This window comes from Solanum stenotomum, chromosome 2 (genome assembly GCF_019186545.1).
Source record: "Solanum stenotomum isolate F172 chromosome 2, ASM1918654v1, whole genome shotgun sequence".
Classification (NCBI taxonomy): domain Eukaryota; kingdom Viridiplantae; phylum Streptophyta; class Magnoliopsida; order Solanales; family Solanaceae; genus Solanum; species Solanum stenotomum.
Genome location: NC_064283.1, coordinates 50,444,009 through 50,464,143, shown reverse-complemented (window position 1 = coordinate 50,464,143; position 20,135 = coordinate 50,444,009). Strand labels below are relative to the sequence as shown.

Below are 20,135 nucleotides of genomic sequence, written 5' to 3'. Positions count from 1 at the left end.
TCCCTTTGATGGAGTCGGTTATAGGTCATGGAATGAGGTGTTCTTCGAGTTTTGTTAGTGAAAAATAAGTTGGGCTTTATCAATGGAGATTGCAAACAGCCTGATCCAGGAATACCACTCTTTCGCCAATGGGTGAGATGTGATGATATGGTTACTTCCTGGATTCTCAACTCTCTAGCTAGGGAAATCACAAACAGTGTGGAGTATGTCCCCAACTCATTCGAATTATGGAAGGAATTGGACGATCGATATGATCAAACAAATGGTGCTTAGTTGTATCAAGTTCAATGAGAAATCAATGAGTTATCATAAGGTACATTATATATCACCACTTACTATACTAGAATGAAGAGGCTATGGGAGGAATTGAGTACATTGCATGTTAAGACTCAATGTAGTTGCAATTGCATCTATGGAGCGACGAAAAGTATGTTCAAGGTCAAACAGGATAGAAGACTGATGCAGTTCCTTATGGGCTTAAATGAAGTCTACACTGTGGTTCGAGGTAACATTCTCATGATGAATCCATTGCCTTCCCTAGCACAAACCTTCTCTTTGCTAGTACATGATGAGAAACAGAGAGAAATTAAGCCAAGCCGCCAGTCGTTTATGGAATCTGCATCTCTCAATGCACGTAGTTCAGGGAAGAAGGTCATGGAGTCTGTTGCCTTTAATAGTTCAGCTGGTGCAAGCACTTCTAGATCTTCAAGGCCAAATTACTCTTCAGCAGAAAATAGCAAATTCAGGACCAACTATTCCCAACCCAGTTCCTACATTGGGAATAAGCCTTGTATGATATGTGATTACTGCAAAAGACCAGGACACACCAAGGACAAATGCTACAAATTGCATGGGTACCCATAAGCTTATAACTCAAACAACACTAATCAGAATGGATACAAAAATGGCAATCAGAATCTCAGGTTTAATAAAGGTGAAGGCCTTGTTTTTGATGTCCATGGAAATGCAATGTCACCAGAAGATGAGGAACATAGGGGAACTCACAATGACATAGACCCTCAGCTAACAAGGGAGCAATATGCCCAATTTCTGGAGTTATTACAACAACTCCAAGTTCAGAAACATGGAGATACTGACAATCCCATGGACTTTCCCAATGTCAGTGTGAACTTTGCAGGTAAGATAACTTGTTCTTCCTCAGTTGATTTTGGCAAATTGTCATGCAGGTGTCCTCATAAAAAGTCAGATTATTGGATCCTGGACTCAGGAGCCTCTAACCATATGACATCTGATAAAACACTGCTAACAAACATTACCTACCTTCCTTTCCCCTTATTGATTACCTTACCAAATGGTTATAGAGTAAAAGTTGTGCAAACTGGTAGTTTAGTACTTGCATCACATATTATTCTACATGAAGTGTTGTATGTGCCCTCTTTTAAGTATAATCTTGTTTCCATTCATTGCCTTTCAGAGCCTATACATGAGAGCATTTTTTACTTCACTTAATCCTCATGCATTTTACAGGCCCCTTCACTGAAGAGGCCTCTGGTGATTAGTGAAGCCAAAGCTGGACTCTATTTTCTCTTAACTAAGTGTTTGATGAAGCCTAATCATCCTGATGCTAAATGTGTTGCATCAACTGCTTCTGCATCTAAAAACATGTCAAGTCCAATGGTTTCTACTTCTTAGTATGTTAAGTCTATTTCTTTTGCTATTTTCTCATGTAACAACAGTACACCATCTGTTAAAGCTGTTCCTTTTCCTGCATCTCTTGTACAACATTGTGCTTCATTCAATAAAAAATCTCAGAATTATGATTCTTTTATGACTCATTCTTGCAATGATGTAAATGTATTGTGGCACAATAGGCTTGGACATGTACCTTTTGTGAAGATGAGGGAAATCAAATCCATACCTGAGAAGTTTTCCACTAAGCAACCTTTTCTTTGTACCATTTGTACAATGGTAAGACAAGAAAGACTACCCTTTCCACACAGAACCAACACATCTACCAAACCTTTTCAATTGTTGCATATAGATCTTTGGGGTCCCTACCACATGATGACACATGACAACTATAGATATTTCATTACCCTTGTTGATAACTATAGTAGGTGTTCATGGACTCAATTATTGACATGTAAAAGTAACACTTTGGAAGTCATCAAAAACTTCATGTCCATGATTGCAAAACCAATTCAATGTCTCTGTCCAGACTATAAGAATTGATAATGGACTTGAATTTGTAAACTTAGAAACTTCAACTTTTCTTAAGTCTAAGGGAATCATTCATGAAAGAACTTGTCCCTACACACCACAACAAAATGGGGTGGTGCAAAGAAAACACAAATACTTGCTAGAAACTGCCAGGGCTCTTCTTTTCCAATCCAAATTACCACTAAAGTACTGGGGGGAATGCATTTTTTGTGCCACATATATTATTTACAGACTTCCTACTTCACACATGAAGGGGAAATGTCCATATGAATTGTTGTATAAAACTAAACCAACTTACTCCCACATGAGTACCTTTGGTTGTCTTTGTTATCCCACCTTTCCAAAGTCTCACATGGACAAATTTCAACCTAGAACAACACCTCACATCTTCATAGGTTACCCTTTTGGATCAAAAGGATACAAAGTTCTAAGCCTGACTACAAGAAAAATACATATCTCCAGGGATGTAGTTTTTAAGGAATCCATTTTCCCTTTTGCTGCACTTTCTGATGTATCTTCTTTTCCTTCTGTTTTACATACTGTGCCTACAAGAAAAATACATATCTCCAAGGATGTAGTTTTTAAGGAATCCATTTTTCCTTTTGTTGCACTTTCTGATGTATTCTTTTCCTTCTGTTTTACGTACTGTGCCCTTCATGGACACTGTACATATTGAAATTGGAACACAAAATATGCAACACTGAAAATAATATAGCTGATGCAGGTAACACTCTACTTCACACTTCACCTAACCATTCAACCAATTTACCTACCACCATTCAACCTCCTAATCTTATCCACATAACTGAACCTATAACCCCCACTAGACCATCTAGATCACATAAACTGCCCACATACTTACAAGATTATGTCTTATCTAAGAATATGACAAATGCACCTAGTGCTAATGCACCTAACCAACTTGAAAATTCAAACATCTCCCTCAATGCTACATTTTCCAAACATCAACATATACCACCTGAGGTCTTGGCAGATGAGAGTCAAACTCTTGTGAGAAACATCAGCAATGATGATGAACTTTCCTTACATGGGGAGGCAACTATGAATCCTACCTGGCAGCAAGCCATGACACATGAATTTGAGGCATTGCATGCAAATCATACTTGTGATCTAGTTGATTTACCTAGTGGCAAGAAGGCCATATGATGCAGGTGGGTTTATAAAGTGAAACATAAGGTAGATGGGACTGTTGAAAGATTCAAATCTAGACTTGTAGTGAAAGGCTACACTCAAGAATCTAGGATTGATTATATATAAACTTTCTCACCAGTAATAAAGATGACAACTATGAGGGCTCTATTAGCCATAGCTGTTAAAAAGGGCTGGAACATTTTTCAGCTTGATGTAAACAATGCATTCCTTCATAGGGATCTACATGAGGAGGTATATATCGAAGTTCCACCCGGCTTGGTAGTGCATAAGTTAGGGATGGTATGCAAACTAAATAAGTCCCTATTTGGCCTGAAACAAGCCAACATGCAGTGGTATGTCAAACTAGCTGAGGCTTTGTCTTCAAAAGGTTACACTCATTGAATGATTATTCATTCTTTCACAAAAAGTCTACAACCTCCACCATTTTTGTTGTTGTATATGTAGATGATGTGATTTTGATAGGCACAAGTGTTTTTGAAATTGAAGAACTCAAGACCTTTCTCCATGATAAATTTAGGATTAAGGACTTGGGAAAGTTACACTATTTTCTTGGGATGGAAGTGCTTTATAAAGATGATGGACTTATCATCTCACAAAGGAAATTTTTCCTAGACATGCTGAAGAATTACAAGGTTGCAGGGATGAGTAGTTGCACATCTCCTCTAGACCCTGCAGTAAAGCTCCATGCCAAGGAAGGAACACCTTTGTCAGAACCTTTGTTTTTATAGAAACCTTATTGGAAAGTTGAACTTCTTAACTAACACTAGAATGGACATATCATACAGTGTACAACACCTTAGTCAATTTATGCAGGATCCTGGAGAGCCACACTTGCAGGCAACATTCCATTTATTGAGGTATCTCAAGGTTGATCCCACTCTAGGAATTTTTATGTGCAAAGACCAGTCATACAATATCAAGGCCTATTGTGACTCTGACTGGGCTACATGCCCTGACTCCAGGAAGTTAGTGAGTGGCTATATTGTGTTGTTAGGCAATAGTCCACTGAGCTGGAAATCCAAGAAACAAGAGACTGTATCTTTGTATTCAGTAGAGGCAGAGTATAGGGCTCTAAGAAAAGTTGCAGGTAAGTTGATTTGGCTTAGCAGATTATTGACAGAACTTACAGTGCCACTGCCAACACCCATTAAGGTATTTTGTGACAGTCAATCAACTTTTCATATTGCTCGAAATCCAGTGTTTCATGAACGAACCAAACATATTGAACTTGATTGCCACTTTGTAAGGAATCTGCTTCAAACTGGACTTATTTCCCTACATCACATAAACTCTGATAATCAACTTGGAGATATACTGACCAAGACTTTGTCTGGGATCAAACAATCTACAACATTGATCAAGTTATCAATGTTCTCCACACCTCCAACTTGAGGGGGGGGAGGTTATTGTGATTAAGCTAATTATGTACTAGTCTAATTAGTTAGTTAGTTAGTTAGTCTTGTCAGATTAATTAGTTAGGGTAGTTAGTATACTGTTAGTGTTCTGTTAATATGTCAGTTCAATTGTTAGTTAGATTTACCGTTCCTTCACTGTATAATTATACACTCTTCTCACAATTAAAATCAGTTAAGAGATTTTCCCCAAATTTCCCTCTTCAGTCTCTCTCTCTCACACGTATTGCATCCATGGATGGTGCTTAGCCATGGCTGTGCAGTATTATTGACATGGCTAGCAAACAATTATCTGAAGCAGGAATCCCACATAAATAACTTGAAACTATCTAGTTCTCAAGAAGAATAGTTAAGCCATAAATATTGATAAAGAGTTTGAAAAAGTGTATTAAAACAAAAGAGAAATGACTACAATTACACCTATATCACCACACACAGTGAAGGAGTCGAACTTTACGACCAAGCAGAGTTTAAGACAAAAAAATCGCGATTATACAAATCTAATAGAAAGCAAACCAAACTCTGAATGCTAACGCGTCAAGCTCTGCATAAAATTAAGACAGAGCATTGAAAACATTTAAGAAGAGTTAGGTAGAACATTAAGAAATAAGGTAATCAATAACACACAGTAACAACACAAGCAGGAACTTAATAAAGGGAAATGAATTACCTTTTTTCGGAGCAGTGAGACCAGGATGATGAGCTTGAAACGAGCGCTATCACCACCACAATGAAACTCCAAAAGTCTCGATGAACAAGACCACGACAGTGAGATCGAACTAAACCTCCTATCTATTTCGAACGTATTTCATATGTAATTTCTATAGCTATTTCTTGCTAGGTAGTTCTCTCTATATCAGTTGAAATTCCCAACCTTTTCTTCAACCTCTAACAATAAAGAAGAATAGAGGAGATTAGGGCAGAAAAAAAGGGAAATCAGGTGGGTTTTTGGATGAATTCCCATCCGAATTTCAAATTCTCCTCTGAAGGATAAGGTTGATGGAATTATTACGATCTTGTACAATTCTTCAACGAAAAAATGAAGGGAACCGTCTGATTTCTCTAGAAGGACAATCGAGCATTGAGATTGCAACACCTGGATTACTTTCTACGGAGAAGGGAGGACGACGCGCGAGAGGATGGGCTGCTGGTTTGGGTTTAGATCCGCTGGGCTCGCGATTTCCGGGGTTTGTTATTGCAAGGAAGAAGAACAATACTGGGTCGGTTACTATTTTGGTATTGATGTACGTTTGGATCGTAGTATTGTTGTAACTGTTTCTTTTGATTTGGCTTGGGCCGGGTTGGTGGAGGAATTGGAGTTGTGCTGACAATTGCTGAATGAAAGTTTGGGCCAGGTTTGCTGGTTGCTGGAAATAATGGAATAAGAATTGGGTCCGAAAAGATAACCAAGAATGTGGTCGATTTGAATTAAGAAAATAACCACGTAAAATTGCAATTTCGATCAAATTGAGGCACTTGGTTGAAATTGGCCAAAATTAAAATAAGACGAATTAATGTAAATTAATTAATGAGCTTCTTAATTCTAACGAAATAAAATAATCAACTTAATTATGAACTAATTAACTCAAAAATATAAACTATGGAATAATTAAACTAATTAACCAAATATTCAAATAAACAAAATCTTTTTTTGATGACTTTCGAATATTTATAAAATATACTATTTAAAAATTATAAAAATGATGAAACTAATTAAAAATAACTTGAAAAATATTTTGAACTTTATAAAAACTAATTATTTCAAATTGTTTGGAATTTAAGAAGCTCGATGATTAATTTTTATTGTGGAGGTCTAAAATTGGGTGTCAACAGTTGTCATGACCCAAAAATTGAGGTCATGATTACACACACACCGAGAATCCCCAAAAAGGTGTCTAAGTCGAAATAACAACACAAACGAAACGCCCGAAGAGAATTCAGGCTACAAATGGTATAAAATAAAAAAGAATTTCTCCAAAACATGATAGCATAAGTATAAAGAGAATCTATTACATTTTTAGAATCTGAAATACATCTCAAGTCTTCGAAAGGAAAATTAAAGACTTTAAATGATAAATGGAGACTAATGACAATCAGTAAGGCATGATCTTACCACAACTCCAAAAAAGAGAACTCTGTTGGATCCAATCAACCACTATGAGGATCACCCTAACTAGGATCTGCATCAAAGGGATAACAAAAGTAGGGGGTGAGTACAAACACATGTACTCAGTAGGTAAGACCGACTGAGTATAAGCAACTATACAGACTTAAGAAATAAACCATTAACGCTTCCACCTGGACGTAGAAAAGTCTCATGTTGGCATTGGTGCCACCAATTTGTATAGAATGGTGCGAGTAAAGTAAACACACAAGGGTGCCAATAATACTTAAATCAACACATAAACAAGTTACACAACACAAAAAAACTGGTCAATGTGATGCAATGAGATGGTGAAATGATGGAATGATGTTGTGGTACCAAGGTCGTCGCAAAACTTGTCGTATACACCTTGCCGAGCATTTAGCTTCCAGACAATGACCCACGGGGACTTGCAGTCCATATACCAATCTCATAATCTCAATATCTCATCAACTTACTGTCATGCCCCGAGTCTACACCCTGGGCGGGATTGGCACTCGAGAACCATTGTTGGCCCCAAGCGAACTCTTGGCCTGACTTACTTAACTCAGCGGAAGACTCTATGCATATTTATAATGATAAAAAACACTATACTCTAACCGACAACCATCACGTAGGAGCTATTGTGATGATACAGCATTTTGCCTCACGCTGCCAGGGCCGTCCTATACCTTGCCGAGGGTATAGAACTTGAACTACTAAGTGTATCCACTAGTCTATGCTAAAAAGCACTAAAGGAATCATCTAAAAAATATGACCCTTGTTGACACCCAATTTTGGTCCTCCATATTGTATATTAATCCTCGAGCTTCTTCAATTTCAAACGTTTTTAAATAGTTAGTTTTATAGAATTTCAAAAATATAATTTTCAAGTTATTTTAAATAGTTGTATCATTTTTATAATTTTTAAACAATATATGTGTTTTATATAATTATGTATACAATTAGTATATTTTATTATTATTTTAAAAATCATCACAAAAGATTTTACATTTTTAGTTAAATATTTTATCAATTTACCTTAAGTTATAGTTATAATTCCCAATTCATTAATTTGTAATTAAATTGATTATTATATTTCGTTAAGATTAAGAAGCTCATTAATTAATTAAATTAATTCATCCTATTTAAATTTTAGCCGAATTCGCTGAATCAATTCAATTTGGCTACTTTTCAAATTTTAATGGGCTACAATTACAATACATTTGGCCAATTCCAAAACTCCAAACCTCAATATTCAGCTCACCTTTCAACCAAATTGGGCTGATTTCATTGACCCAATTAACAACCCATACATTCCAATACAACCGGCCCATACCTACCAGATTAATTCCCCAATTCCTTACCAGCAGCCCACTTCCTAACCTATACCCAATTCAATACAATCATACATTGCATACAACAACTCATCAGCAATACCCAATACAATACGCATACAAAATGACCCCTGTACTCTTTGTTCTTCTTCCTTTCACGCAGAAATAGTACCCCGACCCCACTGCCCATACTGGTCGTCATCTTCTTCATGCACAGTGAGCGAAGTAGATTAGCAACCCAGAAATTGCGGACAGCAGCCAAATCGCGAGCAGTACCAAACCCGTACGTCACCCATCTGTAAACCCATAACCCTAGCAACCTAATCAATCACTTCTTCGTCCCCTTTTCGCGGAATTCAACTTTTTCCCATCCCCTTTATTGTTGCTTTGAAAATAGCAAAAGAAATTCAAATTTTTGTTTGAATTTTCCAACAAATTTCCCCCTAAATCACTCAATTTCCCCTATAAATAACCCTCTACGCTCAAGTGAATGGGGGGTTTTTTTTCGGAGTGTGAGTTTTCGGCAAATAGTCATTTTACATTTTAGAATTTCACATTTAGTCCATTGATTCTAAATTCCGAAAAGGTAGTCGCTCTAATTCTGCCTAGATTTCTTATTTGTTGTTCGCATTTAGATTTTTGGTGGAAGAATTGCTGTTCTCAAGCCCGTTGCTGTCCCAGTCACTGCCCAGAGAAAGGTAAATGCTCATCTCGTGATAACATCATCATTTTTATCTCTTTTTCAATGTGACGTTTTCCATATCGGAAAGTCTTTATTCTGTGGTTGTTTGTGGTTAGATGCTACTTGGTTGGTGATAATAATGTGATACATGTGTTCTTGGGCGATGTTGTGGCTCAGTCTAACTGTCGAACTACAAATTTTGCCATTTTGCAGTTAGTATCATTGCTTCTTATTCTTTGCTTGGATCTGTTGCGTTATTTATCTGCTTATCTGGATGTGGTGAAATCTTTGTCATTTTTTTTTTCGTTGTCTTCGAGCTTCATTCATTTCACTACTCTTGGTGTCATTTGTTTTCCAAAACGAAGAGGGAATCTTAAAGTTAGTTAATATAGAAGTTGAAGTTTGTTTCATCCATTGTTGGTTAGCCATAGAAGTTCGTTTTCCCATTTGACATTTTCTTGATTATCCTACTGCTTAGTATGTCGTGTATGAGTCGAGTATGAACATCCTTTTGTTTAGACTTTGGTCGAAAGATGTCTACTATTTACAGTTTTAAATGTGAAATCCATAGAGTATTAAAGTAGCGTATACGCCTTTCCACGGTCCTGTCTTGGCCCTTATAAGGTTTGTATTAATTTCCTTCATATGTGTTTTATTAGTGGGTTGTTTAACTCCGAGATGCATACTAAAATATGATGGGATCTCATATTGTGTTATTGCATAAAATCATCATTGTTTATTGTTGATACATTATAAGTACTTATTACCTATCAAGTTGCAAAGTATTTAAATCCTTGTTTTTCCACTAAAATTTGGAGTAACCTTTCTTTTTCCTTTATCATAAGTGATCCTATTTGCCATGTGAATTTAATTATTGTATATGTGATTGGTTAAGTCACATGCTTGTCTCTTTAAATTGATATGTTAGGTAAAGAAATCACTATTATCATAACTATTTGTGATGCACATGATCTTCATCTTTCATCTTTAATAAGTCTCGATAGGTTGCGAACATATAATTATTAATTCAGTGTTGCAATGAGTTGTCCCCTTTTTCTTTTTAAATTTTTTCTCTTTGATTTCCATATGTTAATGATGAAGTTTGGGGTTGATGTTTTGAGTTCACTATCACATGTCAATTTACTCATCCTTGCTTCATTTGTAGTTATTTTATTCAATTCTCCTTTAATTACAAGTTGGATTGCCTATTAATTTAGAAGCTTTCCTGGTAGTTTGTTGATTTCTTAAAGATGAATTGTGAATATTAAGAGCCATATCTAGATACACTAAAATGATAGTTTTCCACCATAGCTTTCATATCTTTGTGCAATTTTGTTTAGCAATCATTTCATTTAGTTCACTGTTGACTTTTCTTTACATCATTTAGTTAATATTATATTATATATTCATCTAGTTAAGAAGCTTTCTGTAATGGCCTATCCTATTCTTAAATAATTGTCGCAATTATCTCTCCTTTTGGATACAATATCAACACCTTTTGTCTAGAAGCATATTAGTTCGTAATTATGTTCTTATTTCATAGAATAATGTGTTTATCTTCGTTACAAGTTAATATATATCATCTCTAAACCCTCTAAACTTCCATGATTCTTTCCCCAGACACTTAGAATCATTTTTACCCTCAATATATATCAGATTCTACTCGAAAAACATAACTAACAACATGAATCAATCTCAAGAAAACTCCTATAACACAACCCACAAGAATTCAAACGAATTTCATCAAGAAGTCAAGGATTTACTTTCAAATCTAATAACTTCACTGAAATTGAATCATGATTGGCGCGTGTGTGAAATAACCTAATGCTATGTGATCTCACATACCTTGCAGGGATCACCCCCGATGAAATCCACAAGCTAAACTCGACGATCTTGACGAATCTTGCTTCTCTTCTGCTTTCTCCTCTTCTTTTCTCTTTTCTCTTTTCTCCAAGCCCTAGCGTATTTTGGTAAAAGCGTAAACTAATCTAATTCTGATTAGACCCTAACTTAATTACCAAAAATCAAATAAAATAATTGGGAAGGAAAAGACCAAACTACCCTTTCAAAATCTGGATTGGACTTTCCTTATTTCAACACCTCAACTTCCAAAGGGCATAACTCACTCATACGAATTCGGAATCATGCAAACTTAGCGCGTTGGAAAGATCATTCCATGAGATTTCCTACCATATCTGGAAGTACCTCTAACTCATCATGAGCTAAAAGTTATGGCCGTTTGAAGTTGGCCAAAACTCCATTTATTCTAACTCAACAAAATTTCCAGATTTTCATTCTTTCCAAAAATGACTATTTCCATTTATTAGCTTCTTCCTAGTTATTTCAAATTGCGAGATGTTACAATATCTCCCCCTTGGAAACATTCATCCTCGAATGAGATTACTCTTACTAGGCTAAAGGTGTAACATGCAACATTCAGTTCAAGCACCCACAAGCAAATGCAAAACAACATGCCAACTTATAAATAAATACTAAGAGATGTGGATATCTCTTCTTCATATCCTCCTCAGCTTCCCAAGTAGCTTCTTCAGCAAATTGGTTCCTCCAAAGGATTTTGACTGATGCTACCTCTTTTGTTCTCAACTTGCGAACTTGGCAATATATAATTTTAACCGAAATCTCTTCATAAGATAAACTATCATTTATCCCAATATCTTCAGTTGGTATGATCAATGAAGGATCGCCTATGCACTTCTTTAACATAGAGATGTGAAACACTGGATGAACTGCAGCTAACTCTTGTGGTAGCTCCAACTCATAATCTACATTACCTACCCTTTTCGATATTCTATAAGGGCCAATATACCGGGGACTAAGCTTTCCCTTCTTACCAAATCTCATAACACCTTTCATGGGTGAAACTTTAAGATATACCCAATCATCTACTTCAAACTCTAACTCCCTTCTCCTAACATTAGTGTAGGATTTCTGACGACTCTGCGCTGTTTTCAACCTCTTTTGAATCACTTTCACCTTCTCCATAGCTTGATAAACCCAATATGGTCCTATCAACCTTTCTTCACTAACTTTAAACCATCCAATAGGAGATCTACATCTTCTCCCATAAAGAACTTCATAAGGAGCCATTTGGATGCTCGAGTGGTAACTATTGTTGTAAGCAAACTCAATGAGAGGTAGGTGATCATCCCAATTCTCTTTGAAATCAATCACAAAAGCCCTCAACATATCTTCCAAGGTCTGAATAGTGCGCTCTGCTTGCCCATCTGTCTGAGGATGAAAGGCAGTACTTAAGTTCACCTTTGAACCCAAGCCTTTTTGGAATGACTTCCAAAACTGTGCAGTAAATTGCGCACCTCTGTCTTAAATAATGGAGACTAGAACCCCATGAAGTCTTACCACTTCTTGAATATACAACTTAGCATAATCTTCTGCCAAATGAGTTGTCTTTACCGGCAAAAAGTGGGCTGACTTTGTCATTTTGTCGACAATCACCCAAATAGAATCATGCTGCCTGCGAGACCTTGGTAAACCTGTGATGAAATCCATATTAATCATCTCCCACTTCCATTATAGAAGTTCTATATTCTGACCCAAACCATCGGGCCTTTGGTGCTCTACTTTAACTTGTTGGCAATTTGGACACTTAGCAACAAATTTTGCAATGCTCTTCTTCATACTATTCCACCAATATACCTCTCTCAAGTCATGATACATCTTTATGGAACCCGGATGAATGGAATATCTGGAGATATGAGCTTCCTCCATGATCATCTCTTGGAGTCCATCCACCATTGGTACACACAATCTACCTTGATATCTCAATACACCATCTCCCCTCCCCCTTGTTCAAAAGCTATTACTTTTTGCTTATGAACATTTGCCTTCGATTAAAGAAAAAATGGATCTTGGTATTGCTTTTGTTTCACTTCTGACACTAATGAAGATTCAGCCCCATTCATCACCATTACTCCTTCTTTTGTGGAATCCATTAGTCGAACTCCTAAGCGTGCTAGTCTATGCACATCTTTCGCTAACTCTCTCTTTTCTTCCTCAACATGGGCGGTACTACCCATAGACAACCTGCTTAAAGCATCAACAATAACATTAGCCTTAATTGGGTGGTAAAGAAAACTCATGTCATAATCCTTGAGTAATTCTAACCACCTCCTTTGTCTGAGATTAAGCTCTTTCTGAGTGAACACATACTGGACACTCTTGTGATCAATGAATACATCAACATGAACACCACACAAATAATGACGTCATATCTTCAAAGTAAATACTATGGCATCCAACTCTAAGTCATGTGTTGCCGTGTTGGGTAATTCTTCTCATGAACTTTCAATTGTCTGGAGGCATAAGCTATGATGTTGCCATTCTGCATTAACACGCAACCCAAACCAACTCTAGACGCATCACAATAGACAACAAAGCCTTGTGTACGTTGTGGTAAGGTCAAAATTGGGACAGTAGTCAACCTCTTTTTCAATTCCTGAAAGTTTTTCTCACAAGATTCAGACCATTGAAAATTCACTGTTTTCTGAGTTAACTTGGTCAAAGGGGGTGAAATAGATGAGGACACCTCTACGAACCTTCTATAATAGTCAACTAATCCCAAGAAGCTCCATATATCAGTTGGAGATGTGGGTCTAGGCCAATTTTGCACTGTCTCAATCTTCTGGGTATCAACTCTAATTCCATCATTGGAAACTATGTGGCCCAAAAACGCCACAGACTCAAGCCAAAACTCACATTTAGAGAACTTAGCATATAACTCCTTATCTTTCAATATCTAAAGAATTATATGAGATGGCTAGCATGATCTTCTTCATTCCTTGAATAGATTAGTATGTCATCAATGAAGACGATAACAAATATATCTAAATAAGGTTTGAAAACTCTATTCATAAGGTCCATGAACGCTGCAGGTGCATTAGTTAAACCGAATGACATGACCAGAAACTCATAATGACCATAACGGGTCTTGCATGTTGTCTTGGGAATATCACATTCCATTACTTTCAACTGATGGTAGCCAGATCTGAGGTATATTTTTGAAAAACAAAAAGCACCCTGAAGCTGATCGAAAAGATCATCAATTCTCGAAAGAGGATATTTATTCTTGATGGTTACCTTGTTCAATTGACGGTAATCTATACACATCCTAAGGGAACCATCTTTCTTTCTTACAAATAAGATCGGAACGCCCCAAGGTGAAACACTTGGTCGAATAAAGCCCTTATCTAAGAGATCCTTTAACTGCTCTTTAAGCTCTTTCAACTCTGCTGGTGCCATTCTATACGGAGGAATAGATTTTCACGACCCGAGAGCACCCCCTAGTCGTAACCGGCGTTCTCGACCTCTCGGAGGTCTAATACAAGCCTCTTAGCATTCATTTATCGCATAAAGCTAAAATCCACAAGGAATTTAAAACTTTCTTCACACACGAAGAATACTTTCATTAATAAGCAAGCAGAAGACTTTTAAAACATCTAACTTTACAATATATATGTCTCATAAACCATCTAATACTTTGGAGTACAACATAAGAACTAAGCCCATACAAGACTTAAACAAAATACTAGAAATACATCAAAAGGAACATGTAGGGTATTATGAGGACTCACCAAGTCTTCATCTTCAACACTTAGAAACCTATCAAGTAGCCATGACATGTCACCATCTCCAAATCACTACACTTTAGTCAAAAAGGGAAATAAAGGGGTTAGCACAATTAAGTACTAAGTATGGAGGCCATGCAAGAAAACATGCACAACAGACATTTACAAGGAATGTATGTTTTCATATCATTTTGGTAAAACCTTCACTTCACAAGTATAAGAGACATAATACAAGTCAATGTTCACATATAAAACCATAGCCAACCGTATACATACTTAACATATATTCATATACAACCCATGCTTAATTTTAAAGGAACACATGCCATTTCATTACCATACGACCTCTACCTAATATAACCTTAAGACACACTTGAGTAAGACAAGAAGTGACCGCCCATACAACCTCTTCAAGCACACTTAAGAGTTCCTCAAGATTACCTTAGATAAGGACATTTCCTTTACAACATAACATCAATAGGCAAACATTCTTTAAGAAACCATTTAGGAGACATTCAAGCACATAAGGGGACTTTCACATAATAGTCGTTAGACTTAGGGAACTCACTTTAGTATCTTCAAAGCCTACTCGTGCCATGTGTAGATAGCATCCCATACTACTACCTACACGTTGTAGAACCTATCCAATAACTAGAGTGCGCATCCCACATGATGGGAATAGGCATAACCGACATAGACCATACTAGCTAGATATGGAATCCGGAGTCTATCCTACTCCGTGGAGGTTGTTCTACTTGCCAAAGGTAGAACTAGTAAGCAACCCATGTAGGCACATGGTTTAGGGGATGTCCAAGGAAGTTCATTGTGCCTAATCTCATACTCAACTAGGCCACCTTCCTAACCACATCCACTCGGTGCTAGCCTTGTTTCCCATAGAGTATTCAATCACATATGTACTAGAGATGGTTCATTTTCTAGTTCAACCAACTCATAGTACCTCTTCCCAAGAAAGGCCCCATTTCTTAGTCATGGCCAATCGAGGTTCATAAGGATAGCTCATTTGACTTTCTTAGATAAGGATTCTTATGCCGTTCCGGCTCCATCCATCTCTAAGTCTATCATTTCACTCAAGAAGGGAACATCGCCCTAAGGCCCATCCTTCAAGGTTATACATTCACATTTAGGCGCCTAGACTTACTCATGAAAAGGGTACCATGCTAGGTCTAGCCTAATCAAGACATAGTCTAAGAGTCCTCTTTTACCATTCATGGGAAGGACACCATTTCTTAGTTCTAGCCCACTTCACACATTCATACATTCAAGACTTTAAGTAACAAGGAGAGGCACTTTAGTCTACCAACCAAGTCATAACATTATCATCTAAGGATACTTCATAATCCAACATTATCCCATATATACATCATGAGAAAAATCATACTTCAAATCACAATGCTATCCACTTTACATAGGATCATCACAAGATCACATAAACTCATTCACATCATACCTTCACACATATAACTTCACATAAAACTTTACATATAGCTTCATATAGGACTTCACATATAGCCTCATTTATATATAATAATATAACAATACAATAGCACTCATATAATGCCCTTCATGGCCTCAATTCACAATAATACAATATTTCAACATTATGCAACAACTTCCCCAATGCCTTCATGGCTACAATTCACAATAATACCACACAAGAACAAGATATAAAACTTTCACCAAAGGTGGATTCAACCTACCAACAACAATCAATTCAATAAAGAGAGTTCAAGCTTTCTTACCATGATTCAAAGCCATAGCCAAAATCACCAAAATCCAAGCAATCACCAATACTTCACCCATAAGGCTTACCACCCTTAATTCATCCATTATCAACAATTAATCATGAATAAAAATGAAACAACACAAGAGATAACAATACAATTCACTTTACACATAATTCCATCAACTTTGAATTTATAGAAATAGACCCACTTCATAAACACATTTTAGGGTTTTGTAGAATACAAGGATTCATGGAGTTTTTCATCTTAAAACATCAAATAAACATCAATAATATCATAACTTATCATTCGAAATCGTTTCATGCAAGAACCCTTGAGTTTGAGTAGAAATTAGGCTTTTTCACAAACTTTGGAAAAGTTGAAAACCATTTGAAATTGGCTCTAGGGTGATAACTTTCCCTAGATAAAGAACTCCCATACCTTTACTAAGATTCCCCAAGAAATTTGATGAAGAAAACGTCTTGCATCCACAACTCTAGTTCCCACTTTTTCTTCCTTGAGTTAGACAGAGATATAGAGAGAGAAAGAACTTGGGATTTGATTTGGGAAAATAATGAGTTAAAAGAATGTTTTAAGACCCAAAACCATTTAAAATCAACCCCACATAATAAACAATTAAAATGAAATTACATAAAAACCTCTCATAGAACCTCATTATAAAGTCAACACAAAGTCATAGGCTCTTGCTTAACCTATCATTTTTCCGAGTCGCTACATAGATATAGGACGAATATCTGGGAGAATATCTATATCGAAGTCTATCTCTCTCTCAGGAGGGACTCTGGGTAGATCGTCTCGAAATACTTCTGGAAACTGTCTTACTACTGAAACTAATTGAATAGGAGGTATCTTAAAACTCGAGTCATTAATTCGGACTAAGTGATAGACACACCCCTTAGAAACTAATTTCCTTGACTTAAGGTACAAAATAAAACGACTCTTAGGCACTGCTGAACTACTTTTCCACTCTAAGACTGAATCATTTGGAAACTGGAACTTGACAACTCGAGTTCTACAATCAACTGAGGCATAACAGACATGAAGCCAGTCCATACCAAGAATGACATCAAAATCTACCATGTCTAACTCAATTAAATTAGCTATGGTACTTTTGTGATTGACAAAAATAGGACAATCATGATAGACTCTCTCTGTTAGAATGGACTCACAATGGGTGTAGAAACACTGAATGATTCACTAAGTTGCTCAGGAATAACATCAAAATTCATAGCGACATATGGAGTTACAAAAGATAAACTCGCTCCTGGGTTTATCAAAGCATAAACAGTAAAGTCAAAGACTTGGATCATACCCGTGACAACACCTGGTGAATCCTTTTGCTCTTGGCAACTATTGATAGCATATAAGAGGTTTGTTCCTCTGCCAGTACCGGAAGTAGCCCCTCTAGGTGCTGCTCTGTTTGGTGGAGCAACTGAAGAAGACTGGGCTCTATTGCCCCCATTACCATTACCCTGCTTGTTCTTTGGACATTCTCGCATGAAATGACCATTCTGACCACACTTGAAACAACCAGTGGAGCCCTCACGACATGTACCTGAGTGGTTCCTACCACACTTAGCGCAAACATGAGACTTACTACCCCCTTGCGCTATGCTACCCTGAGAATAAGCAGGTTTAGCTCTGAAATTTTGACTATTATACTCACATTTGTTCTTAGGTGCAGGTGCACTAGCAGATGATGCAGCGGTCCCTTTTGTTTCTGTTGGAAAGTTGACCGGTTGGCATTACTCTTCTGTTGTTCGGACTCGTTCCCTGTCTTAGCCCTCTTGTTTTTAAACTCCTCTCTATCCCTCATCTTCTCTTCCTCAACATGTTGCACATATACAATTAACCTTGAGATATCCATGTCACCTATCAGCATTGCAACCCTACCTTCCTTACTCGACAGCCCAACAACAAACAAGCTCATTCTATTCCTTATGTTCGCAATCATCTCTGGAGCATAACGGGACAGTTGGGTGAACTTCAACCCATACTCATGAACACTCAAAGAATCTTGCTTAAGTGTGAGGAACTCTCGTACCTTAGTCTCTTTCAGTTCTCGGGGAAAGAAATGCACCAAGAAAGCCTCCTTAAAACAAGCCCAACTCGCAGGTGGTGCATCCTCAACTCTACCCTCTTTCCACTGATCAAACCAAGTCCTAGCAACATTATTCAGTTGATATGCAACTAGTTCAACTCGCTCAGTATCGGCAACATGCATAACCTTAAATACCTTATTCAGTTCTTCAATAAAATTCTCTGGATCCTCTATAGTGTCCGAACCTGTGAAACTTGGAGGATTCATCCTTAAGAACTCGCGGATCCTCGAAGTGTCAACTACTTCCTGTCGATTCCCTCTCTGGTGCCCAGCTTGGTTGGTCACAACTTGGCTCAACATCCGAATTGCCTCACGGAACTCAGCATTGGTAACTTCTCCTTGAGGTTGCACTTCAGGTGCATTTGGTAACTCTTGTTCCTCAACATTACGTCTAGCAGGATGACCTCTGAAAGCTCTTCGTGGAGGCATGATTATTTGAAAACACGCGCAAGCATGAATTAGAAGGAAACTTTTTAGAGATTAAACTCTAAAGCACGAAATGAGTGTGAAAGAAATGAGAAAATTTCCTAAGTGTCGCAGCCTCCTAATTATAGATGTGGTGCACTTCACACCGATAACTAAGACTACTGACACAGCTTCATAGACTCCTTAGGACTTTTGAACTCTCGGCTCTGATACCAAGTTTGTCACTCTCCGAGCCTACACCCTGGGCGGGACTGGCACTCAAGAACCATTGCTGGCCCCAAGCGAACTCTTGGCCTGGCTTACTTAACTCAGTGGAAGACTCTATGCATATTTATAATGATCAAAAGTACTATACTCACTTGAATAATAAAATATTGAGAATGCTTAAAAGTCAAACATTCAACTTGGCCAAAATGGAAACTCAAGTCTTAACATATGAAATGATAAAGTCAATGAAAAGACTAAAGAACTAACATCTGACTATCTATGAAGCCTTTAAAACAACTGAGATGGATGTCGAGACAAACCCCATGACATCCTAATGAACTAACAAAGTAACTGAAAGCAATAAAAGTAGTCCTCCGAAATGCAAGGAGGCTCACCAACTGACTCTGGAGTGCTCACTGGATCGGATCAATGATGTGCTGGATGCCGATCCTAGTTACCTGCGTCTGCATTATAATAAGATGCAGGCCAAGTGGCATTAGTACATTGAATGTACGAGTATGCGAGTTGGAATGATAAACACGACATAGGCTTGAAAAGAATCTGAAGAACTTACCTGGCTCAACTCAACTCAACATAACTGAACTCATTTCAATATAAAGCAGTTTAAAACAAGTGCAATATAAATAAAAAGTTGTTTAAAACATGATGTCAACTCTGTGTGTATGCAAAGATACATATAACTCTGAAATGTATGTAAAAATACATTAAACTGTGTATATAAGAATACAATTACTTCTGTGGGAGTTTCTCTAACAGACAACCAACACATAAGAGCTATTGTGATGATATAACGTTTTGCCTCACGTTGCCAGGGCCGTCCTATACCTTGCCAAGGGTATAGAACCTGAACTACTAAGTGGATCCACTAGTCTATGCTAAAAAGCACTAAAGGAATCATCTAAAAAGTATGACCCTTTTCTATCTATGATGGCTACATGGTTTATGGGGGTTGTGAGTTGTCTGAACTCTCCCCCATATCGGTGCTCAATACTACTCCCAAAAATATGATATTAGCTCTTATGTTTAAAACATACTTCTTTCTATGATTTGAGATTAGTGCTCAAAAACTTAGTTCAAAGGCTATCTTGGAAGTCAAAGTTTCCTCTC

At 37.2% G+C, this 20,135-nt stretch overlaps 1 protein-coding gene across 1 annotated transcript; it reads left to right on the top strand.

Moving 5' to 3' along the window:
- The first annotated feature begins 345 nt into the window (after nucleotides 1-345).
- Nucleotides 346-3,348, top strand: LOC125856060 (uncharacterized). Its single transcript, XM_049535648.1, has 6 exons — nucleotides 346-854; nucleotides 924-1,138; nucleotides 1,229-1,350; nucleotides 1,489-1,652; nucleotides 1,698-1,929; nucleotides 3,064-3,348. The coding sequence occupies exons 1-6, from the start codon at nucleotides 346-348 to the stop codon at nucleotides 3,346-3,348; spliced, it is 1,527 nt and encodes a 508-aa protein (XP_049391605.1).
- Nucleotides 3,349-20,135: the final 16,787 nt, after the last annotated feature.

Excerpts from the sequence above, each read along its gene's own strand:
- LOC125856060 (XM_049535648.1), top strand. The coding sequence starts at position 346 with ATGAAGAGGCTATGGGAGGAATTGAGTACATTGCATGTTAAGACTCAA. Across the intron at positions 1,139-1,228 it reads TGTCAGTGTGAACTTTGCAG|GAGCCTCTAACCATATGACA; the intron begins GTAAGATAACTT and ends TCCTGGACTCAG. Across the intron at positions 1,351-1,488 it reads TTGTGCAAACTGGTAGTTTA|GCCCCTTCACTGAAGAGGCC; the intron begins GTACTTGCATCA and ends TGCATTTTACAG.